This window comes from Strix aluco, chromosome 14 (assembly GCF_031877795.1).
Source record: "Strix aluco isolate bStrAlu1 chromosome 14, bStrAlu1.hap1, whole genome shotgun sequence".
In the NCBI taxonomy this organism is placed as follows: Eukaryota; Metazoa; Chordata; class Aves; order Strigiformes; family Strigidae; genus Strix; species Strix aluco.
In genome coordinates, this window is record NC_133944.1 from 16,446,574 (window position 1) to 16,471,458 (window position 24,885).

The 24,885-nt window shown below is 37.2% G+C and overlaps 1 protein-coding gene across 2 annotated transcripts in view; it reads left to right on the forward strand.

The window, feature by feature from the left end:
• The window catches only part of ADCY7 (adenylate cyclase 7), a 66,601-nt gene that overhangs the window by 27,628 nt on the left and 14,088 nt on the right, over nucleotides 1-24,885 (forward strand). Inside the window, exons 3-16 of one of the 2 annotated variants that reach the window (XM_074839371.1) lie at nucleotides 5,190-5,728; nucleotides 7,010-7,210; nucleotides 9,244-9,408; nucleotides 10,271-10,351; nucleotides 12,603-12,751; nucleotides 13,068-13,179; nucleotides 15,914-16,041; nucleotides 16,289-16,447; nucleotides 20,037-20,169; nucleotides 21,436-21,621; nucleotides 21,913-21,956; nucleotides 22,778-22,858; nucleotides 23,867-23,939; nucleotides 24,745-24,842. In XM_074839371.1, the coding sequence (XP_074695472.1) occupies nucleotides 5,558-5,728; nucleotides 7,010-7,210; nucleotides 9,244-9,408; nucleotides 10,271-10,351; nucleotides 12,603-12,751; nucleotides 13,068-13,179; nucleotides 15,914-16,041; nucleotides 16,289-16,447; nucleotides 20,037-20,169; nucleotides 21,436-21,621; nucleotides 21,913-21,956; nucleotides 22,778-22,858; nucleotides 23,867-23,939; nucleotides 24,745-24,842 (1,781 nt within the window). In that variant the 5' untranslated portion in view covers nucleotides 5,190-5,557. Of the gene's footprint in view, nucleotides 1-5,189; nucleotides 5,729-7,009; nucleotides 7,211-9,243; nucleotides 9,409-10,201; nucleotides 10,352-12,602; nucleotides 12,752-13,067; nucleotides 13,180-15,913; nucleotides 16,042-16,288; nucleotides 16,448-20,036; nucleotides 20,170-21,435; nucleotides 21,622-21,912; nucleotides 21,957-22,777; nucleotides 22,859-23,866; nucleotides 23,940-24,744; nucleotides 24,843-24,885 lie in introns of both variants that reach the window. The other variant, XM_074839370.1, reaches the window with a different exon arrangement.

Sequence of the window (24,885 nt, forward strand, 5' to 3'; positions counted from 1 at the left end):
GTGCTGAAGTTACCCCAGGCATCAATGCCCTTGGGCTGATGTGTGACCTGCAGTGCTTTAAAAACAAGGAAAAAAAAAAAAAAAAGGGCCCCATGCAGTGTGCCTGAAACAAATCCACCGGCATGTTGTGGGGGAAAGCTGATGAGCCTCTGCTACTTACTTGAGCTCTAGATGGGAAGTAGGTGACCAAGATAATTGGGATGTGCATAGAAAAGCAGCTCTACTTTTGGCTCCAAGCAGACAGTGAGGACTAGGGACTTTCCGGAGGCGAGGCAGTTCTCCAGACAGCAGGAAATGTCTCTGGAACTGAAACAAAGAGCTGCGGGATAGTGATCACTAACTACTGCTGGTCAAAAGAGCTGGGGCCCAGGGGCAAGACCCTTTAGTTATTGCCAGGACAAAGACTCAAGCCAAACTTTATCTCAGTATATCTTGAGAAGCCTGGATCTTCACGGCATTTGCCTGTTCAGTATTGTTTCAGAGAAATAAAACCTTTGCAGTCAGAAGCTTCAAGGGGCTTACAAAATGCAAGAATTTGAGATTCTATTTCAAGTTGATAAAAAAATCAACTCGATTTTTCCTGGCTGTTCAGTGCTTGCTTCATCTATGCTGGTTGGAGTATGCACAGGTAGGGCTGAATTTCCTGGGAGGCAGAAATCACCTCTGTCTCACAAACATTTACATTATTTTACAGATGGTCACCTGACCAGGGAATGAAATTTGAGGTGCTAACAAAATTATTTGGGTGACAGTTGGCTATTAGAATGGAAAATACAGTGCTGATGCACCTTGGAAAGTGGTAATAGCCTATACAGAAAATAAGAAGGGAGGAAGAATGCTCTGTTTAGTAACTAGCCATATTATGAAAATATACTGTGTAATAAAATACACCTGCAATGCAAATGCATGGGGGAAAGGCTGTTACCTAGTGATACATGGCATATTGTTTATGACAAGGCTGGAGATGGGAAGTGAGGGAAGTCCTTGCTGCTTTGGAGACATGAGGAATTGTGTTCTTACACCACAGCTGATTGGCCTCTGCTTTGCCTCAGTATAGGGTTGGTCTGTGTGATGCATGTTCCCAGATTAGTTTTCCTTGTGAAGAGACTTGGTTTTTTGTAGCGACTTATCTTGAGCAAACCGTGAAAGAGGCTTCTCTGACTTTTGTAATACAACTTGTTAGTGTAGCCCATGATACCACGTTTCAGCTAGTTTTCTTTAAAACACTTGGTCTCTATAGGCTTTGTTGAGTGGTCATGTCTATTCTGCAACTGTTGAGTCCAGGCCAATTCCTAAGAAAAGGTTGTGTATTGATACAAAGCACTGCGGACAGTTTTAACTAGCTGGGGAGAACAAAAGAGCTTCAGTCCAAGCCTAGTAGCCTAATGAAATGTTCGCTTTCATATTTTTTGTAATAAAATCCTATGCCTTTGTCAGTAGGAGACTTGGAGAGTTTAATGATGCTTGAAAATTCCTATCTATGGGAAGGAAAGCATGGAGCAGTCAGAAGTACCCAGGCTTGTGAAAGATAGAAATGTTGTCTTTTTTGCTTGCAAGTGAAAGGTGGCTGTGCCTGTGCACGAGGTTATGCCTAGTACTTACCTAGATAAGTTTCTGTTGCTGAATCTGAACACAGCCTTGCTCCTGGTGGCTTGAAACAATAAATTCAGAAGGCTGTAGCTGTTCTGGAAGGAATCCTATTGTCCAATTTTTTATGCCTATCAAATGTCCAGTGTTTGTTCTTACATATTCATTGGGCAAATTTCTTTATCTGACCAAATAGTTTTCACGTTAATTGGCATGCAGATGGCTGTGGAGCTCACCCAGATCTGACTAAATTGTATTTGTTTGGTAGATGTTCCTATAGGTTCTCAGTGTAGTTTCCAACCCCTACTGCTGGGGTTGTTTCTTATAGATACTAATCTGATTGACAAATTCTTTCTCCTTTCTAATTCTTCAGAACACAGTGAAGGCTTCCAAAGGAATGAGGCTTTTTCTTGATAAACTGATGATCAGAGCTCCGTGGTTTTATGGCAGCAGCCCAGATCCAGTCCCCATTTTGGCTTGGTGTGTTTTCCACTGGTGCTTCTAGGAGTGCTGTTTTGTTTTTGTGGCCTGTTGCAGTTTCAGGATTACACCTCTTGTGGTGTCAGAACGGCAAATCTCCAAGAAACTGAGCAAAAAAAGCAAAAGTGATACTGTGGTGCACAGTGCTGATGTGATCCTTAAATATCTAAACTAAAGGAGTGTGTTAAATTGATGATTTTACTAGTGTGTGATGCCATCTGTGAGACAAAATTTTTCCTTCTCTCAAGTCTGTCTTCTATGTTTTCGGATAATTGCTCAGAAAAAATCAGAGAAGAGGGAAGGGCACAAAAAGTGGTGACTTTCAGCTAAGTCTAATGATTAAAGTTTCTTAAATAAAAGATTGTCTTGTATGTTAATGGAAAGAGGTAATGCCAGTAATGTTTAAAAAAAAAAAAAGGGGCAAAAAGTTGTTTTAAGTGTTTGTAGTAGTTTTGGAGCTGAAATAAAATTCCTATACTAATATATATGTGTGTGTATATTTCTGGTTTTGATGATGATCGGCAAGTCATTATATTTGTCACATGTAAAAATGTGTTTAATGTGTAATTTCATGATTCTCAAATAGCTAATTTTGTGGGTTGCAAGTAATTTGCAATTTTAAAAATGTTTAACTTGTACTGAAGGAGCACAAATTGCTCTTGGTACTTTTTAAAAAGGGGAGTGGTAGTGACAGTGGGACATGGCGTGGAAATGTAAACTAGTTCAGAGTTGAATTACTCATCTCAAAGCAGCAGTTATGCAGTGTATTATAGATTTGTGGTAAATCAATAAAGTACTGTTTGAGTGTCTCTTTACCTAATAGAGTTTTGAGAAGAAAATGCTATGATCCAGGAGTCATTCATAATTACTTGTAATGTCTATCTATGAAGATCAGTGGAGGAATAAACAAATCAATAAGGTGTAGCAATCTCTTTTTTTATTAAAATGGATTAAATGGTTTAAAATGGATTAAAACTTGGTGTTCTGTAAAACTCTTAAATAATATTCAGAGAGAGTTCTAAGCTGACATTTGACATCTTTTTCATCTTTTGAACATTAGATAAGTGAACCACAGCCACACAGTATAGTTCTGTAGAATAGAGGTTGTTCCTGGTATTGTTTTTTCATTGACATAGTCAAAAGAATAAATTACAGAAAGCAAGCTGTAAAGTAATTATTCTTGGATTTCAGTATTAAGTAGCCCAAGACAGGATTACTTGTCTTTCCTAACTGAATGTATTACTGCTTAGCAATTAATAGTAGTTTTAGAAAATGGATTTGGTTCTGCTAACAGGAAAAATAAAGCTGCCTGTTAAAATACCTATTATCATAAAAATTACCCTCAGATTCATATTTCTGCAAGTATATTAAAACTCTTTCACTGTTTTTATTCTGAAAATATGCTTTTAGAGGGAACTGGGACAGCAAGCTTGTCATCTGTCATGTGGAGTGAATCACATCAGGCAGAGTGCGTTCCTGCACTCCCACCCTCACTGTGAAGGAATTCTTCAGACTGTTTAGTGAGTTGTCTGCCTCGCTGGTGCATCACAGCCGTAATGTTCCCACTGTCTTTAGTGTGTTGTCTTTGTTACTGAAAGATACATTTAGTAATTTCTGTGATGTCAGTGATTTCTAAGGTGCGTTCACACACCTTTGCAAGAGCATTATTATGCACGTGCAGGTGGTATGAGTACGAGAAGAATTTTTTCAGGTGAAAAATGAGAGGCCTCTTATTATGAAGAAAAGCTGTGTAATAACCAGTGCAGGTGAGATATTAGGTGTACCAATAACTATACACAGGAAAAATGTATTGAAAGATATCTTCAATTTTATTTCAGTTTTTAATAAGTATGTGAGTTTATTCTGGGTGTTACTGAATAAAAGTGATGCAATATGGTCTTTTCTCTTTTTGTGATTAATCCAAGCTAGTGGGATGCTCTGGGTAAGAAGTTGTAGTTACTCATTTTGCTGCAAAAGTTCACTACTTTTTTTGTCCAGTCTCAGTGTTGGTATATCTGGTTTTGCCTGCTTGGGCATTAATAATTGGGTAGTATGCTAGTGTTTGGCTCTGTTTACATAGGCTAAATCACTCAAGTATACTTTCTGAAACGTCTTCCTTAACACCACTTCTGGTTGTAGTGTGAATGCAGTCTAAACACATGTGTGTAGCTAAGCATTTTGCCTTTTGAGAGTAACTGGCTAGGATTTGGCTTTTCTACAAGTCTTTTAGCGGGTTCTTTCTCTTCAGAGCAATGGCCTTGGGCACCATGGTGATGGCAGTCAAGTGGCAAAGAAGCTGTTGTCCTGTTACCAAGTTTTAATAAGACTTCTTTTGAAATCCTGTTTTTCATGCTTCCCTCCATCCCATCCATCTGCTTTTTTTGTTTTACTCTTGGCATTGAGTGTACTATATTCATGAATCTTATTTTGAAAAACATTGGTCATTAGTAATTAACAATACAGTTCATTGCTTAATGTCCATTGTTAACAGAACACACCTATTGCCTTGGAAACACTATTAATTAGAGTTGAATTAAATATATAGAGCTAGATATTAAGTATCTTTTAAAAAAATTTAATATTGGCTTGGACAGCTGTATTCTTTTCTCATACTTTAAAGTATGAAAGGAATAAAAAAAGGATTTCTTAAAACTTAAGATGCGTGTTTTGAAAAAATACAAACAATGTGTATTGTGATTAAAGATTTTATAGATGTATATACATACACACAGACATGCACATCACTTAGAAGAGTTGTTAGTATTCACTTACAACACCATGCTCATGGAAACTATGTCATTTGCTCTAAAGGAAACAAAATTTAGTACCTTTTTCATATGAAAATGTTTCAGTTGCTAGAGAAAGGTGCAGCTGGTGTGTGCAGAGCAGCCATTGGTGAGCGCTGCCCAAGCCCTGCCTCTGTGGCTGCTGGGCAGCATTGCCCACACACGGGGCTGCTGGGCTTCCACCCCGCCAGCAAGAAACAGTTTTTGCTTGCTAGCTAGAGCATGAAGATAGGAAGTTTAAGGAGTATACTTTTTTCTTTTCTTTTTTTTTTTTTCCCCCTTGGGAATACTGTATATATTTAACTGAATTAATTTAATAACACTGTCTCCCTGCAGAAGTCATCCCAGGAAGTGAGATTCAAGCTTACGGAAAGGAGTTAGAGACTTGCAAAATAATAATTCAAAAAACCCATGCCAAAAACTCCTACCTGCACAAATACAAGTTGATCTAGAGATTCATGCGTAGACCTGATGATGAATTGCCTGTGATTTTGGGGACGCTAACTCTTTTGCTTTTAGTTGCATTGGAAATCTGAAGTTAATGCTCATGAGAAGTAAAACCAGAGAACGTGGGTTACTTGGTGTGCCTAAAGATCACAGAGGCAGCAGTGAAAAGATAACACTTCTCTTTGAAGCAGTAGCTTCAGCTGTATCTTATTGTGTGCACTGGGAACTGAGAGAAATAGCAGCCAACCTGGGAGAAAATGCCAGCTAAAGGTAAATACTTCTTCAACGAAAACGATGACTGCAGGATATCAGACCCGCTCTATGAGAAGTACCGCTATACAAGCCAGCAGCATCCACTCCTGCTACTGCTGCTCTTCATTGCAATCATCTTCTGGACTACTCTAATTACAATCTTTTTTGTCACTCATGTGAGTATACTTTTTTCTTTGTGTTCAGTCTTTTCAAAGGTGATGAGGAATCACTATAACATCACACAAAACATTTCTGGCTAAAGAATTTTTGAGCCATGTAGTATCAAAGCTGCAATGTTGAAAGGAATCAAGTAATTGTGTATGTAATGCTGTATATGTTTTTGAAGGGACAGGGAAGAGAGGAGACAGTGTTGTCAGGCACATACACAGTTGTTATAAGGATTGTTCTTTCCTTCCTATATGTTATGAACAAATCATAATCTATGCCAAATGGTAACTATGATAATAACTAATAAAGGGGCCAAGGAAGGAACAAGAACGTAAGTTAAAATATCCTGCATTTCTCCATTTCTCATATTTTCTTTTTGGAGTCATCTAAGAAATATAATATAGTGATTCATGAATTCCTGAGGTGATTTTTTTTTTTATTTAAAGCTTTGTACATATTAATTCCTTTTTTTTTTTTTTTTGGTAATGAAAACACAGCAGGAATCTCCCAGTACAACGGGTGATCCATTGAATCAATATTTAGTTAGCAAAGAGCGGGGATCCTGTAGGCATAGGAAAGATGCAATTTAAAGAATTTTTTGTTGTGTAGTATACTATGATTTTCTGTAAAGAAATTAGGTATTCTTCAAACCAGCCGGTTGACAGCTGGTAAAAAGGGGAGTTGATTTAAAGATAATGTTGTAAAAAGGTAATAATGAAGGTGTTATAATTCTTCATTGCCTTCTAACACTGCTTTCCAAATACTGTGCTTCATGGTAAAGTGTCTTTAAGTCTCTCTTTAGCAACAAATCTAATCTTACCAATTGCTCTTGTATCCCTTTTAGCTTTTATTTCTTAAAAAAATGAAAGAAGTAGCAACACTATTTGTATGCTGCAAGTCATCTGTAGAATTTAGGAAAAGAGCTGTTACACTCCTTTTTAGCAAAGCTTGAACTCCTTAAATGCATTTTCTGGGTACACCTGCATTGCACAATATAGTGTAGTTAGAATTTAGCTTAAAAGACAAGACCAAAACCGCTGATTTGGGAAATTATAATAGTGGAACTGGGGCAGACTGTGTATTTGTATAGTATATCTATTATTATTAATTATATTATCTCTGTGTGAATATCAGAAAGTGTTAATGCTGCCACAGCTAGACTACTTAGGAACTCAGGTTAGCATATTTGAAAGCTATCTAAGCTGTTTCCAGGACAGTATAGATGCATTTTCCATTCTTCCTAAAGGGGACGTTTAGACCAAATATAACACTTTGTTTTGCTTTTGCAGGAAGCACATTATCATCTTGCCTTCATTATTGCAGTATGTGCTGCTCTTCTCATATTTGCAGTCATGTACTTACTTTTATGTATTGAATCCCTCTTTCGGAGATGGCTAACGTTATTTGGAGTCACAATATGGATTTGCTTCTTAACCGTAGGATATGTATCTCTCTTTGAAAAAGAAAATTATTATCAGCTGTGGGAACAGGTATGTATATCTTGTTCATTCAGGTGCTTACATAGAACTGGTAGTCAGTATATATGAATGTGTTTGTGTGCTTTATTTTTTCTGAATGTTATAACTTAGATTCACTTTCCTAAATTGGTTTTATTGATTTATTATAGTAAATTTTAGTTTGTATTCTTTATTATAGTGAAAATACAGTTAATCTGAGAGTACTGGATAACTGCATAAATCTATGCAGGAATTGCATCTTTAAGCTGTAATTGAATTGTATTTTTATTTAAGATTTTTATCAAATCATAATTACTATGAAGTAATCTTTGAGAGATTTTTTCATTACTAATACTTGCTTTGTTAATTTATATGGGTCAAAGTGGTGTTCAAGAAATCTATAAAGGACTCCACAGCTGGGTGTGCCCTAGGGAGCATGTTTTCACATCAGTGGGAGAGGTGAAGTGAACAATAAGAATTAATGACACATCCTGGCATAGCTGGGTGTGGCTGAAGTTCATTGCTTAGTATCTCTGATCAGAAGACAGGCGATTTCATGATGCCAAAAATATCATAATCTGTAGGAAACTCCTCCTAAACACTCATAATGTAAACAGAAGAGTTTTTAATGAAATAAAAATTACTTTTTATCTTGTTTTACTGACTCTTCCCCTTCCCCTCTTTATTTCAAATAAAGAAAAATATAAATTATCAGTTAAACAACCAAAATCTGATTTGTATTATGGCCCGGATCCAGCACCATGTATTTACAGTTGCTATTCAGTATTTTTTAATTTAAGGAAGAAGCTATTATCTTAGGAAAAACAAAATTTACTGTTCTTAAGTACAAGATACGTAATGAAGCAAGATTTGGTTTTGCTGCTTTCAGTGCTGCAAGCCAATGTCTTGTGTTGTTGTCATGTGGTAATAATTCATTAATGTTGATTTAAAGTCTAAAATATAAGGAGACCCTAGATTAGAAACTAGAAGTGAATAGGTTCATTTCAGCCTTTTATCTCAAGTTCTGAATTTATCACTAATTAAACCTACTATTTAAATGCAGGTATGACTTTTGCTTGTCCATGCTTATAAAACTATTGCAGTGTTCAGAACGTTGTGTGATAGGGGTGTGTGTATGGCAGAAAAAGATTTTCTTTTTAGTCCAGATAAAATAGTAGAGATGATCATGAAAAGATTACTTTTGTTGAATGAAAACTTATATTTGCTTGGTTGTTTGTTTGTTACTGTCCCAACCAAGCTATCTATTCTGGCAAAACATTTAAGTGCAGACTGGGCCTTGAGACTTCCTTGAAGGAAGCTCATGTCTGGAATGGTACAGGTTGAGCTGCAATGATGAGATGGAGTTGAGCCAGGAACACTGCAATATTTTCCTCTGATCAGGGTTGTTAGTTTCCATAGATATGAGCTAAACACTATAACAAATCTATAAATATGGATTTCAGTTTTATAGACCTTCCTTCTGATCCCTAGCAGTTTAGTGAACCATTGGGCACCTTGTAAAATTACACAGTGCAGCTAAATATGTGGTTAGTGGCAATAATGATTATTCTCTTGTGTCAGCATCAGGAAGTACTGGTTGGATTTTTCGTTTTTATCAAATATGGAGTAAACATACACATGATCGGGTGATGTTAAAATTAGAATAATAACTTGGAGAAGGTGGGAAATCTGATTCTAGTCAATATTGCTATCCTTGCAACACACTGTTCCTGATACAGGATATACAATGTGCATCTTCAGCTGTAATGGATAAATTAAGGATGAAGGGCAAGGACAACTGAAAAACTTAAAGGTGATATGTCATGTTAAACTGTCTTATGTATGAATCTATAGCTGCTGATTCCCTCAAAGCTTTTAAGACTACCACTGTCCTTATGGTTTCAGCTGTGCTTTTGAAATGTCAATATTTAATTGTTCAGCCTGAAAATGAGCAGGAATCCTGCTACTTTCCTCCTTGTTCTGTAGTGATTTTTGGCAGGCACCTAATAACGTGTATGTGTGATTTTTTTTTTTTTTTCTTTCTTTCTTTCCCTTTCTTTCCAAAGGTGCCATTCTTTCTATTCATAATCTTCACAGTTTATACCATGCTACCCTTTGGGATGAGAGGTGCTGTCATAATTAGCGTTCTTTCTGCTCTCTCCCATATTATTGTTCTAAGCATTGTGGTAAGCATGACTTCTCAGGAAAATAAGGAATCCATTCTGTTTCAGGTAAGGAAATACTAATTGGTTAAGTAATTAAATACCCTAGTCGTATTATCATTTGATATTGGCATAACTATTCTGTTTAGATAAGTTCCAAACTTCCACATGGATGTTTCAAATTTGTGGATTTGGAGCTTTGGCCCAATGTGTTTTGCATGCTTTTCATAAAATTGCAGTTATTTTAGTCTAGAATGCACTTTGGTTTTCTGATCAAAGTGGAAGAAGCAGAATTATTATTTTAATTTTTTAACTAAGTTACTCAAAATATGACAGACTTTGTCACAATCATTTTTTCCAATCTGTGCTGTTTCAGATGGGTCTGTCTAACTTCATCTGGCACTGCCTACAGGGTGGATCAAAAGGGCCATTCCTGCCCTGGGGAGTCAGCAGGGCCTGGGAGTGCTGCTGGGTGCTTTCAGGGTTCCCAACACCTATTAATAGGGTGTGTTCAAAGGAGCACCCCAGCTCTTTTGATGCAGGTGTGTGTTAGACTTCACCCAGCATGCTGATGCATGAGTTGGCAGACTGGTTTCTCCCAAAATCAAACACTGGTGCCTGCAAATAAAGGTTAAATGATATAGCAGAATTTTCTGTTTCATTATACTACTGTATGTTTGTACAGGAATGCCTGTGACTGTGAAGGTTAGCTTATATTTCCCAGGTGCATCCTGGCTAATTGCAGCACTGATTGTGTGTGACAGAGTAAGAGAAAAGTTGAACGTGGCCTGGGATTAGTATGTGTATTAGTGAAGTATCAATGACTGTTCTGTAGTAGGTAAATATTTTTCTTCTTGTGCAGCTACTTGCCAATGCTGTCATTTTTCTTTGTGGTAACTTGATGGGTGCATTTCACAAACGCCAAATGCAGGTTGCTTCGTGGGATTTGTATAGATACACATTAAAGTGCATTCAGGTCCGAATGAAATTGAAGATTGAAAAGAGGCAACAAGTGAGTGAACTAATTCATGTTATGAATTGCTTGGTTTTGTTTCTAAAGTCTGTATAATTTTATAAGGTTGGTGATTAATGCATGTTGAAAAACTTGGTCCAATCTTTGTGGTACCCACCTAGTGTCGAAAATAAAAGTTGTGCCATTTGTAACAAAAGAAGGAAGTTAAAGGGAGGAAGCTGTTCTCTGTGGCTTGTCTATATGAAAATCACAGTATTTTGCCAGTTATTTTAGTTACTTTTTTCCTAGTATAAAATGTTATTGGGACTGGCCCAAGGTAACTTAAAAGAACATGCCCCTAATGACCTGAATAATACTTGTAATTTCAGCAGTTAGTTTCATGCTTCCCTTGGTCGCATTTTTTAAAGTATTTTAAAGTATTATTTGTTCCTGTATTTTCTTGTCTTGAAACCTATTTTTCTGCTAGAAGAAAATTGGAGCCTAAAGGAGAAAAAAAAAATCATATAGTAGATTACAGTGTTTGAGTATGACATTGTTTATTTCCATACACTCCAGAGGTATTTAAAGAATAAGCAAGGAACATGAATTTCTTGCTGAGGAAGGATTGTAAAGAAGTATCAAAGCTGAAAGTAGGGTGCCTTTCCTCTTTTATCCTGGTAGTATAGGGTTAAGAACAGCAGCTCTAGAAGGCTGATGTGTAGGAGTTCTCTGCCCACCAGTTATTAGATAAAAGGAAGAGGCTGAAAACCGAGTTGGTCGAATTGAAAAGAAGAAAATGCCACACTGCTAGTGCGATCTGTCCTCTGATGCTAATCTTGTGAGATGAGATGACAGATCTGCATGAAAGTCCTGGCAGAATTTCCCCACGCAGCAGCCAGGGAAGCATACGCAGGCAGTGTGCTCTCATTCTTCAGGCGATGTGGCAACTTGCATGGGGTTTTTTTTGGTTAGTGGATTTTTTAATGATTGCTCTTTTGAAGTGTAGATGTGCTTAAGTCTATGGACAGCTTTCTTTTCATCTGTGTTGTAATTTGTCACACAATTTTAAGTCTCGTTTTTGCCACCCACTTTTTCTCGGTGAAGATGATGTGAGAAATGCAGTTCAGGGTTCATCATCACTTCCTTGAAAACTGTGTAATGTGTCAGCCTCAAATGGCCCCCTTACATTCACTGGGTCTCTGCTGTCAGTTTAAATTGTTCCCCAAGGTTGACTCTCCCAGTATTAAAATGGTAGAGGAAGGGAAGGAAGTGTTTCTTTTTCTGGGGGCAGTCTCAAACTAAACTGCTGTCTTACTGGGTGTAGTAGGCCAGTACTCGATGCTCAAGGACTCCCTTCCACTATCATCCCAAGACGTTTCTTTTTGGTGGCAGGCACTGGTTAAGTAACCCTGGCAGCTCAGTGCCATCTGTATACTGCTGCATTGAGTATTAAGGAAAAGGGGACAAAGGTTTGGTCTAAACGGACAGCATTTTACTCAGTTACACAATGTGTTGACCTTGCTGGGGATGTCATCTGAAAAAGTTCCTGCTTGTAGCTGCTGCATGCAACATTTCCCCTTCTGTAGTGACTCTGTCTCTGGGGTGCTAGAGCCCTTCCTGGGTTAAAAGTATTCTCTTTTTGTCTTCCTCTTCTGCCCGGCAATTTAGCAGGGTCTTCTTTGAAGAACGGGCTTTTAAGTCAAAGCCAGTGTAAAACAGTGCACTGAATAGTCAAACAATGTAAGTGGTTTTTGAAGAGTCTGTATTCTCACTCAGTTCAAAAGAGTATTTCAGTGGCATCAGTTCCTGGTTCATTTAAGCTGTAGCAGCATGTTGTTGACACTTTTGTGTCTGTTGCTGCCTCACCAGTGTTTGAGAATTCACAAAGGTTTTTAATGCCGCATAGATTGTTCATTATAGAATATAAGCTTTTACCAGAAGCTTTATCAAACGATGCTAATGTAACACTGAGATTGGTGGAGAAAATAAGTTTTAATTTATCCAGAAACTGTAGTATTGAATACTGAATTTTTGTGTGTTTCACGGTTACAGAGAGATATCACATCTAGGTCACAAAGAACGAAAGAGAAAAAATATGCAGCACCCTTACTTAACTGCAAAGTTGGTGATTTTGAGAACAGAAATGTAAAAGTCTTTTCTGGAAAACCTGGAATGCATTATTCAAAAGCTATTTGAATAAAGGCATTTTATTTTTTTAAAATTCCTTCTTGCATACACTAAAATCCTGCAGTTTCAAATTTACTGTGTTAAGAATTTTGCATCATTAATTTTTTTCCCCCTCTCCTTTTAGGAAAATTTGCTTTTATCTATACTGCCAGCTCATATCTCAATGGAAATGAAGCTAGCAATCATAGAGCGACTAAAGGAAACTAATGATAATAGGCAAATGCACGATAACAACTTCCATAGTCTGTATGTAAAAAGGCACCAAAATGTTAGGTAAGTGGAAACTCTAGAAGTAATTGTATTAATATAAGCTGCTGATTTTTACAGTGTATGTGGTCCAGTGAAATTAAAATTTGGAGGTAGACTTTCAGGCTGAAGTGAGCTGCTTTCCTGTTGTGGGAAGATAATGTCTTGAACTGATATGTGCTGTCTTCTAAATCAGTTGAGGTACTTGAACCCTTTTTTCTGGAGTTGTTTTCCAAAGAGAGAGATACTTTGTATTAAATACATTTTAATATTTAAGCTGACTGTGGAATAGACATATCTTCATATTTCAATTATGTTGGTTTTTCCTTTTGTTCTTGTCTAGCATTCTTTACGCAGACATTGTAGGATTTACTCGCCTTGCCAGTGATTGCTCTCCTAAGGAACTAGTAGTGATGCTGAATGAACTTTTTGGAAAGTTTGATCAGATTGCAAAGGTAGGTGTTGCAGTTTGTTGTGCAGCAGGGATAAAGGCCACCACTGGAAAAAGAAGTCTTTTCCACAATATGGAAGAAAGTTGGTGTTAGTGCTTCTGAAGTCAGGAAGGGAAGATTGCTTTAGCTTCAAAGCTAACTAGCAAAATTACATTAAAACAAAATTTAAAACAAAAATGGGAAATTTAGCAAGTTGTTACTGTAATTCCAGTTCTTGGGTCTGGAGGTTTGTTTAGCTGTATTGTTCATGGAATTGTCTGATGGCAATAAATGATTGTAACGCAGCTGTAAGAGGTACTGTATACAAGCTCTCTTGAGGGGCTTTGCTGTGTTCGGTTAGAAGGATTGTTTGTTGTCTCTGCAAATGGAGAACTCTCAGGCACACACTTAAATTCATAAATTCAGTTTATTGCATCAGAACAAGGAGTTCTTTAGCTCAGGAGTAATAATTAGTAATGGATACTTACAGAAAAGTGTAAGAATGGGAAGTAGATCAAAATGGTCCCTGTTAAGACGTACCCTCACTACTGACCCTTCAGGCTGGCAGTAGTTCTTACCACTGCCAAGTGCTGCTTGAGGTTAATTTCTTTGCAACTGTAATCACAAACTCAGGTTTTGAATTCTCAGGTTACAGGGACTGTATCATATACATGTTTGCATGATTGACTCTGTGTGATGATTTCTCTTATCCTCTAAAACTGACCCTTGAATATATGTTCTGTCATATCCGTTAATTTTTCCGTTCTGTCAAATCCGTTAAGTATTATGAGGCAAATATGGCTGTAGGAAAATATTTTGTTGCATCCTATGTGACATAAAAAACCCACATATCAACCCAAATTCTGGTTCTAGAAATTTAATATTGGTAAAGCATTAAGTCAGGACTAGTGACTACCTATCAAAACTTCCCATGGTTTAAAGATGTTGGTTTGATTTCATAATTGACTGTATTTGAATGTACTGAATGTGAATTAGAAAATTAGTGGACTTGGAAAATCTTGGTTTTGTGAAATTATAAAAATCATTCAGAAAAAGTGGAAAAATTCTCAAATTATTAATATAGCAGAGGAATGAAATTGGTTTAATTAAAGTTTGTGGATATCATTCAATAAATTCTTAAATATATCACTGATTAAAACCTGGCTAAAATCCTAGTTAACCTTTTTGACTAAATGACATTGCTAATCTTTGTATTTATATGAATTCAGTTGCTGTTAAAGCTTTAAGTACTGGCAAATAAGAGAGTCATAGTAACTGTATAGTAATTGTATTGTTGCGAAGCAGCTATTAAGAACACACAGAGTAAGTCATGTCATCTTAGTTGCCATGAACTTTTAACACTAAAGTAGAAGCTGAGGTTAAAGACATTTGGTCACTTTTTGCAACTGTTCCTCAGATAGAAAAATGGAAAGGATTCCTGATTTTGAGGGAGATGTTTTAATTACTCCTGTCTGCAAATTGAACTGTTTAAAAAAAAGTCTGGATTTAGTGAGTCAAGGCCTTTTGCAACTCTGTGGTTGAGCTGCAAGAAGAGATTCCTGCTTTCTGTGCTATTTTTATTCTGCTGGGGCGTATTCTCAGTCATCTTTTCCATAATGTAAAAATGTTGTAGGCTCCACTTTATCTAATGAAAGTCGACAGCTAACCTGGACACTGAGCTGGATACTGAAGTCTAACATCGCTAATCAAGCGCTAGGTTCCCCTGCTGATCTCTGAAGCACAGGGCTGTCTAAGCTTGTCACTTGCTGCGATGCTCAGAACCTACTGGGTGACTTAAGATGATGGAGAATGATGGGTGTTCTCTTATGGCTTTGACTGATGAGGGTGAACAGCTTAGTTTCTTAAATTGCCACTGATTTGGACTGATTTTGGAGTTAATTGAAGAATTGCTGGGCTGTTCCCACAGCAGGGAGGGTTGGGTAGCTGAAGGTGTCAGCTGGCCCAAATTAAGCCATCTCTACTCATCAGTCAAACACTTGCAGAATTAGCCCTGGCTTGCTTGCAACCTTTGTAGTTAGAATTCTTCAATAATATTTTAACAAAAGACAGTGTGAAGGGCTCTTTGCTCTTCCCCTTTGCTCTCTCCAGCCAGTCATGGGCAGCAGTATCCTCTGTTGTACAGTTAGTAAGTAGTTTTCTGCTGACGCAGTATTGCTGGGTTTTTTATTAGCGACAGCAAACTGTAGTGTGTTCCGGCTTCCTCTTCAGTCATATTTAACAAAAAACCCCCCAACATTTTGCTTCTACAAAGCTACCAGGTTGGGCATCTTCATTTCTAACTTCTCCCTAAATTCTGTGCAGGTTTTATGACACTGCACAATCTTACGAGGCTGCTATGCAAAAATTGAGGAAAAGGTGAACAAACTGCCTATAATTCAGGTGTTAATATAGACAAAGATTAAAGGATAGACAAGTAGATTTCATGATTTTGATAGTAAATTCTGTGACAGTTTTGGTTTTATTTATAGTTTCTTAATTGTCCACAGTTCCAAGAATAATGTCAGGAACTAGTAAGACGATTTTATTTCAGAAATGCTTGAAGTGGTCAAGTCTGTTACCCTCCAGTGAGCAACTCCAGACATCTGGATGTGGGCAAAAGAGAAGTAATCTTTGCTTCAACAAGGATTGAATGAAGCTTGACTTTCTCAAAATGATACAGACAAGTCCTAGTGTTAGTGTCTTTAGCCTACTTGCAGTTCATTTTTTCCCATTAAATATGTTTATTGTAATTTCACAGGAGAATGAATGCATGAGAATAAAAATCCTGGGAGACTGTTACTACTGTGTCTCAGGCCTACCTGTGTCCTTACCGGTTCACGCCAGGAACTGTGTTAAAATGGGACTTGACATGTGTGAGGCAATAAAGTAAGTATAGCACAGAAGACTTTTTAATGTATCAAGGCTATGAAGATATTCAGTAAAGTCATTCTTAGTTTTGTCAACATTCAGTGTGGGTTTATTAGCTGTAGTTGGATAGTTACACATTAGGTCATGAGCTTGTCTCTTGTCTTTGCACTAAGCATATAATGAGACTAAACCTTAGCAGATCTCCAGGAGGAGGAGAGAAAATCAAACGTGTAACTTATGCTCTAATACCCTCTTCCCTCCACAGGCAGGTGAGGGAAGCCACAGGAGTGGATATCAACATGAGGGTTGGTATTCATTCTGGGAATGTGCTGTGCGGTGTGATCGGCCTCCGGAAGTGGCAGTATGACGTCTGGTCGCATGACGTGTCCTTAGCAAACCGCATGGAGTCCGCGGGCGTACCTGGGTGAGGATCTTCCCTGTCAGTGCTGATTCACTCTGTCATCACGGTTTTCATAATCCTGGTTTATGAGTCTGGAATTTGTAACTGCTGTGACATAAACCCTCATAATGGGATGATGAAAATAGGACAAATGTGTACTTATCAGAGCTAGAAAATGTTAATATTTTCTGATTCTGTTTGCAATGAACTAGAAAATTTTGTTCATAGGCAAGTGACTGCTGCTTGACCTTCCCTGCATTGGAGACACTTGTGCGTCTTCAGCAGTGCATTGTGTTGACTTAGTTAATTGACGTTGTGCACAGGGGTAATACTCTATTTGTAAGTTTAGCTAAAGAATAGATATGCTGCTTATGTTGACAAGGCAAAGCTGCATATTTACCTAGTGTTTCTCTTAATATATTGATCAGTCCCACTTAAGTTGTATTAGCTCTATGTTCACCACACCACCACCCCCCCAAACCCACAAACAACTCGAACATTAAAATGCAGCCTGATGAGGAGCATCCAAGCAAGGTGAGTTTGGAGCTGTTGGTTGTTGCATATTTTCTCTGTGTAGCATTTGTCATGGGCAGAACGGGAAGAAAAGTGGTCCTGAGTGGAAGAGCTGAGGCAAAGCACTAACATAACTTGCCCTGTGCTGCTCAGCAGTGCAGAGAATTGGGTCTGAGGTTAATATTCATGCTACCTATTTTAAGATGCTCATTGAAAAGGACAAATATAAATGTTTTTAAAAAACACACACCATTTTGTGTGTTCCTCATTTAGGAAAGTACAGTTTGTTTTTTTTTTTAATTTTTTAAGTTGAATTTGGGGATTACAATTCAGCTAAGAAACATCTTTTTTTTTCGGTAGTCTGCACCAAAAAAGACCATATTAAGAGTTGCCTTTTTTCCATTCCCAAATGAGACCATGGTTTTGTAGATTCTTAGTAGTCTGTGCAAATTAGTACTTACTAATTGAATGGCATTCATGTGGGTATATGTTTAAGCATTAAAGTATTGTTTTCTTTTGGAAAGTGATTCTAACCATTGACATTATATGGTTTCTTATTATTTCTATGCCTCAGCTTTTAGGTATACACTTGTAACTTAAAAATTAATTTCTGCAAAGTGATAAGGGGATATGAATATCAAATTATTTTCTTGCGTTGGTGACCGAAACAGAAAGAAAACTAATTGGAGCTTGGTTAATAGTTGCAATACCATCCAGGTTGAGTGTTTTAGTGTGTTGACTCAGCATGATTAAACAAGAATACAGAGTTGTAAAGTTTCTTTTGTTGGTAAAGCAAACAACATGACTGAATATGGCATGAAAACATACTTTTCTTAGTCACGTTTAGGACCATCACCTAATCTTGAAAACTTTGATTATTCCATTGCATTCTTTGTGCTTATGTTTGATATCTGTTAAAGAATAAAGCTGGTTTAGGTTGTCATGTTGATTTAGAAACAATACACTTAATACTTCCTACATCTCTACATGCCTAGCAGTCACTTATGTGTTTCAAAACTAGCCAGAGGAAACCTTGCACTTGTGAAAGACTGAGCCTCACAGGGATGAAGAGTTTCTGTTCATTATGCAAATGTTATATTTGTTTCCTGCTCTGGTGAAAAATGATGTGTCTGGGATTCCTCATTCCAGTGTTAGCTAGTCCTGCTCCTTTGGAAGCAGAGGTTTTGTCCTTAGGAGCAGTATGAGGTTTTTATTTAAAATAGGAAGTGTATATTGGGTTTCTGTAAATGAAGGAATTCTAATGACTTTTGAAAGGATGCAGGAACACTTCTAGCTTTATAAATATTTTATTTCCGTAGACAGAGTATCCTGCATCTTTCCAATTTTAAAAATTATTTGCATTCATAACAATGTAATATGCTAGTAAAGCAGAAAGGACTAGCATAAAACCAAAATTAAAAAAGCATTTATGACCAATTCTCTCTAATATGTATATGCCTGAAAGATCAGAATATATTATTCTCAGGCCTGTTAGCCTAGGAAGTTGAATGCAGTATGTTAAGTGTTCTGTACTAGAATGGTAAGTGCAATAGTGCGTGTTACAGCTTGCCTTTGAGAGGCAGCTTCAGCAGTAGCAGCTTTTGGTTATGTGCTGATCCTGGAATCCAGTACGCATTAGAACTGCTGAGAAATCATCGGCGTAGTAATTTAAATGGAAAGAAGTTTGCAGTAAGATCTGAAATGTACTACGGCAGTGTGTGGTTTGAGGAAGAGGGGAGAGGAAGCTTGGTAAAATAGAAAATGGTGGATAGCGAACAAATGTTCTGCCTTTTGAAATAAGTGGAACACCACAGAAAACTTGCTGCAGTACATGACTGTGTTTTAAGACTCAGTTAATACAGACATCACTCAGTATGCCTCGTCTCTATGGGAGAAAATGATGCTTTAGAGCAAGCTTTAAAATTTCAGATTTGAAGGTTCACCTTGATCGCAAAACTACATCATCGAGGTAATTGAAAAAACAGGTTTTTGAGACAATTACCAGTGAACAAATAAAAATATGCATCCTCTATATTCCAGAACTCTTACCTCTGGCTCCAAAAGTATTGAAGAATTTTTTGTTCTTCCTTGTGGGAAGCCACAGCCAGTGGTCTCCAGATCTTGGCTAAGTTACCTTCAGGCAAACCTACATGCAGCATAAGAAAGTAGAGGCTGATGGGACAGCGATCCCGGTGCTCTCTGTAGTTAGGCTGGAGTGCTGCACCCTGTCAGCTTCCATTCTGGAAATGTTCTATTCCCAGCTCTATTCGTCAGCTCTGTGCTGACGGATTGTAGAACCAACAACACAGTGTTTAACCTCTCTCTGTCAAAGAAAAGAGAAAAGCTGTGTGGAGATGAACAATGAGAAAGTAGAATATAAGAAATGCTATTTTATGAACACACTCAAGTCTTCTGATGAGAAATTCTATGGAAAGACATTACTTGTAATTTATATGGAAATATGTGATTCAGGATACTGAGCTAAGTAACGTTTAAGGGAAAGTGTGAATGGGTACAGAAAAATACTAGCTGCTCCCCTTAGAAGTGTGTTACTGTTGCTGCTGTGTTATGCTCTCCTCTGTTTCAGTCAGAAAAGACAGACTTTCAGAATTATCCTCCTAGTTGACAAAAAAACCTCTTCAAGCTTTTTTTCCCGACTTTGTAAGCATCTCCTCCCCTCCCCATGCATTTCTAGCACACGACAGTCGTCACTTCTGTTTTGTGAGCTTTCCCCGCAGCTTTTATCATCTGAAGCAACCTGCCTGTGAGTCTGTCTTGTCAGTCATCAGATCTCCTTTGATCACATTTCTTCTTGTTTCTTGTATGTCTCTGCTTATCTCAATTTAATTTTATGCTGATCCTGTCTCATTTTGGGAAGTGTTTATTAGCATATTTGCTATGAAAGGTGTGTGACAAAAAACTGCAGTAAAGGACTGCAAATATGGTTTTTAAGTACTGGCAGGATTTTGCAGTTGGCTGACAAAGCGAAAGATGGCTGAAAAGCAGAAATGTCAACAGTGGCCACTGAAATGTAAACAAAATGCTTAATGTGACCTTTCTGGTAAGTGTTTGGGTGTCTCTTTCTTTCTCCCCTTCTCAGCCGTGTACACATCACTGAAGCAACATTAAATCACCTGGGCAAAGCTTATGAAGTAGAAGAAGGGAATGGACACCTGAGGGATCCTTACCTTGAATCCATGAATATCAAAACCTACTTAGTAGTTGATCCAAGGGTATGTATATGTTTTTAAACATGTATATTTATTCAGATATATACATACATTTTAAGTACACAGGTGTCTGGTGCACACACCTTTTAATTCAGGAACAGAATTAAAGCATGGTATGAGTCATCTGAGTAGCTTGGATCTGGAACTTCAGATCTGAAAGCACATCCTACTGTTTTATGACATGTCTGTTAGCTTGAAGGTAAAAAGTGTTATGCTGAAACCCCTTATGTGGTCCACTTAGAGTAAAAATACATATTTGATTATGTATTTGTGTGAAGTCTCTCTCACAAATCCAGGTCAGAAGGTGGGATGAAGTCATGAAAGAATACCAGTACTGTGTGGCCACTTCCAGATAAAATATTCTCTGTAAAATAGCTTCTGATATCTTCTTCCTCACTATTTTAGATGTGAGATTCACCTTTTCAAGATGTAAAGTTAGCAACTGTTGATTGCCCCCTTAGAGCCTGGTAACTGCTAACACCTGGAGTATTGCTATTTTGAACTGGCTTGTGGTTGATAGGTAAAATATTTCAAAAGAAAAAAAATGAAAATGACAAACTTATTTCCTTCAGAATCTTTAAAGGAAGGAACAGTATTGAGCCACTTTTAATTAGCACGGACTTAATCTTATCTTTGTTGCATGTTTTATATAGTAAACACTACATGTACACAGCACATATTCTCAGAATGAGGATCTAAGTCTATTAAAATGGTCCCTGCTCATTTGAAGATACCTGTGAAATGTTAGAGAATAACCAGTCATTGATGTATTGGTTTATTCTGTAGTTTTAGCTTCCTTGTAGACCCATGGGGTATTGCTCTATACCCTGTATATACTACCTGACTCTTCACATGTGATGTAGGGATATAATCTAATGTTGAGTCTGTAACTTGTGGGTTCTTCTCCTAACCATTGGTTTGATACGCCCTAGCTCAGGAATTGGGAATCTTTTTCCCCTGCTGTTGTGCTGACTGCATAAGATCCTGTGATCTTTTGCATCATCGTAAATAAACCAGGAAGTTTGAATGTTGTAGTGTTACAAGGAAAGGCTTGTAAAGGCAGCTACAGCAAAATTATTATGTCATGATTTGCTTTAGCTCACATTAATTAAATGAGATAAAGGAATCGAGGTTGGCTGGCACATTGCTGATAGTCATTTAGAGTCCCTCTAAATAGCTAGATTGTATAGTCCTAAACCACTCAAGTGGTTCATTTCTTAGTACTTTGTATAATTTTCTGTTTCTAAATGAGTGTGTTTTTTGCGTTAGTCCAAACAATGCATATCAAACAATCATCTCCCTAAAACAAGAGTTAATGATGGGCTGAAGATGCGAGCATCTGTTCGGATGACACGTTATTTAGAGTCCTGGGGAGCAGCCAGGCCCTTTGCCCACCTGAACCACAGAGAAAGTGTGAGCAGTGACTCGTCAAGTTCACAAGGAAGGCGAAGAAAGGTGAGGTTTGAAGTAGTGATTGTTATCCTATAATTGCAAACAAAACAAATGGGGTTTTGTGGCTGAATTTCTGCTGTTACTCTTGGTGTCAAATGTGTACATAGAACTAAGAAGGTATCGGCAAGAAAATATTGCTGGAAAGGGTTGATTTTGTAAGCCTTTCTATGAGAATGGTTCTTGATTTTTATTTGTGAATAAAAATGTTTTTGGCAGCTTCCTGAGGTTTAATTTCAATAGTTGTTTGCCATTTACCGAGTGTGTAACTTATTCTTAATTCCCTATTTGATTTAGGAAATACCTTTGTGTTCCACTGGGCGCCAGAGAACTTCTGATAGGTTTGTCAAGTACTTTCTTTCTTAAAAATATATGATCCTGTGCTCCTCTTGCAGTTCAGTGTACTGTAAGCATGTGATCTTTTGGTTGATTAATCACTGTGTGTGTGGTATTCCTGCATTAGAAAGATTAAGCTAGATCTTTGGCCTTTAAAAGACTTCTCAACTCACGTTTGTTATTGTTAGAAGTCTAAAAGGAGTTTCCCCACCTTGGTCTTACTAGCCCCTCAGTCATTCAGGCTGTATTTTGCTTTATGGGCTGTAGCAGGATAGAAGGGAGTAGGGAAGTAAGAGACCTAAAGAGCAGTGGAAAACAAATCAAAACACCTCATATATTGTGTACATGTATATATTTTAACTGCTTGTGCTACCTCAGCTTTTAGTTTTCTCACTCATAGATGCTAGATTTGTTTGTAAGTATTATAGTACAAAATAAATAGTTTAACTTAATAAGTAAATATATTTTACAAGCTATGTCTTTGGTTAGTAGCATTAATGTATGCCATCGTCGTGTAATAAAGAATTGGCATATGTAGAATTGCTTACAATGGTACCTGTGTCACTGAGTTAACGAAGTAGATGATTTTAGGTTGTGAAGCATTCTCCTAGTTTATCAACATATTGTCTTGAAGAATGCATGATTTGAGTAACTAGAGAAATGCTTAGTAAAGTGCTCGTGGATGTATACGTTTGCCAGTTTGGAGCATTCTTGTTTAGCTTGTCCTTGATAGCTTACCCAATTGTGTACTGAGGCAGTGTGGTCCTCTGTAGCCATTCATTGTTTCTGAATAGCATTTGTGACATGGACTTCATTTCATTCTCAGAAACTCATCTCAGAAGGGAAGGATCGAGGAAGATATTTATGATGAAATGATGTCAACCATTGAGGGCCTCAGTTCAACTAAGTATGCAGTATTTTATTTTTTTCTTCATCTTTTCTTGGGGAATAATCTGCATTCTCAATTTTAAGTCTAGATATAAAATTTACTTCTTAAAAATTAAAAGTTACCGGAATTTTTGTCTTGCCTTTTTTTGGTCTTTGTTTTTTACTTATTTTAGTTCCTTGGTTTTAATTTGAATATGATGAGAGTATTACTGCATTACTATAGCAGGAAGCCAGTGGTTAGTCTAGCTGTTCAATGTAGTATAGCACTATGAAATAGCAAAATTATTGCTTTGTTTCTTATGACTGACTGAAGTAATGAGCTGAACTGGGATAGGAAGTTAATGTTTGTGTTCTGTTTATTAAAACAAGATGTGTCAGGAAATGGGGTGCAATCCTGATCAAAACCTGAGTATAAAGTCAATACACAGTTTTGGGGTGTAGTAATAAAATTGCTTTAGTGTCTGGTTCACTGAAGGTAAAATGGTCTAGCAGTAGCAGGTGGTGCATTTGGCACTATATTTGCATTTGAAAGCACACAAACACAGGCAACATTGTTGGTTTTTTAAAAATTTAAAACACAGTATTTAAAGTCCTATCAAATGTAAAACAGTGAATTTGGGAAGAAAAACTCTTTTCTTTCATCTAAGCTATAGCAAGGCTGTTACCACTGTACCTCAGCTAATAGGGGCCTGATATTATTTAGGAGAAGTTTTTTGAGGCTGTGAGCCATTGCTAACATCTGCTATTATACTTTCCTATTTTTAAACCTTAGTGAAGGTCTGGGGTTATATTTTGCATGTAACTGGCAGATGCTGCTGTCTGTGAGTGTTCTGGATCTGCCTGTCAGCTACATAAAACTGTAACCGCTCATATGTTATGAAACATAAAGACCTTGCAGAACTGTCAAATGTGTGTAAAACAGTGGCACCTCCACACTGTAAGCTGTGGAGTCTCAACTATGGCAATGCTTCTGCATACTCTCCTTGGCCTGTTGCGTACATTTTGTAACATGTGTTTCTGAATGCAGTCCGTGGTGTGGCAAATCAGATGACTTCTGTGGATTTTCACTGATTTTTGCAGAACCTGGTCTTGAAAAAGAGGTTGGTAAAAGCAAAATAATCCTTTCTGGTTTTTGATTGGCACTTCAGAGCAGCATAAGAATGTATTTGAAACTGTCTATTTTCATTCTGAAATTGGATTCTGGAGGTGACTGCACATCCAAAGAGGTTTTTGGTAACTAATGGAAAGCAGATCTCATGATTTGAGTGGGTCATTCTTCCTTGAGAATGCTAATTCTGTAGATTAAAGGCGATTGTCTCTAATCTGTGGTTAAATTCTTGCTATAGTTAGTAGGAGTTTGGCAACTTCACTTTTGAGAGTTCTTCATATAGTAATGAGATTTATTTAAAAAAAAAAAAAAAGTATTTCTGCATCCATAAGGAAAATACTTTGCTTTCTGCAGTTGTTTCAATCGAAGTATAATACTGTTATTTGTTAGGTACAGTGTACTACTACTGTTTGAATAACTTCTTTACTGTGCTGTGGTGTACTGTATGTAGTTAGTGCAGAGGGGGTGTATATATACACTTTAGGTTTACTTCTTTGTATTGCCTTTTTTCATAAAGATTTTGACTGTGCACCTGTGAAGTGCTGATTTACATACTCAGTGGATTTCCCTCTGAAATCCTTCAGATTTTCCCTCTGAAATTATCCTTTGGACTGGGCTATTTTTCTTGACAGATGTTCAAGTGAATTTTATTTGGTGGTTTTCTTTTGTTCTTTTTTAGTTCTACATATGTTTTTAATAGTAGAGTATAAATTTACATATATATGTCATCTCAAAAATGTAATGAATTTAAAAACCCCCGGAATTATTCTTAAGATTTATTATAATCTATGTTTCAGTATCGCACCATTCCTATTCTAAAACTGAAGAGTTACTTCGCATGTGCCAGTTTTGTGTTCCTCTGTATATTTCTGGTACAGATGTTTATAATGCCAAAGTAAGTGTCAGTATTTTAATAATTTATGACTCAAATTAACCAA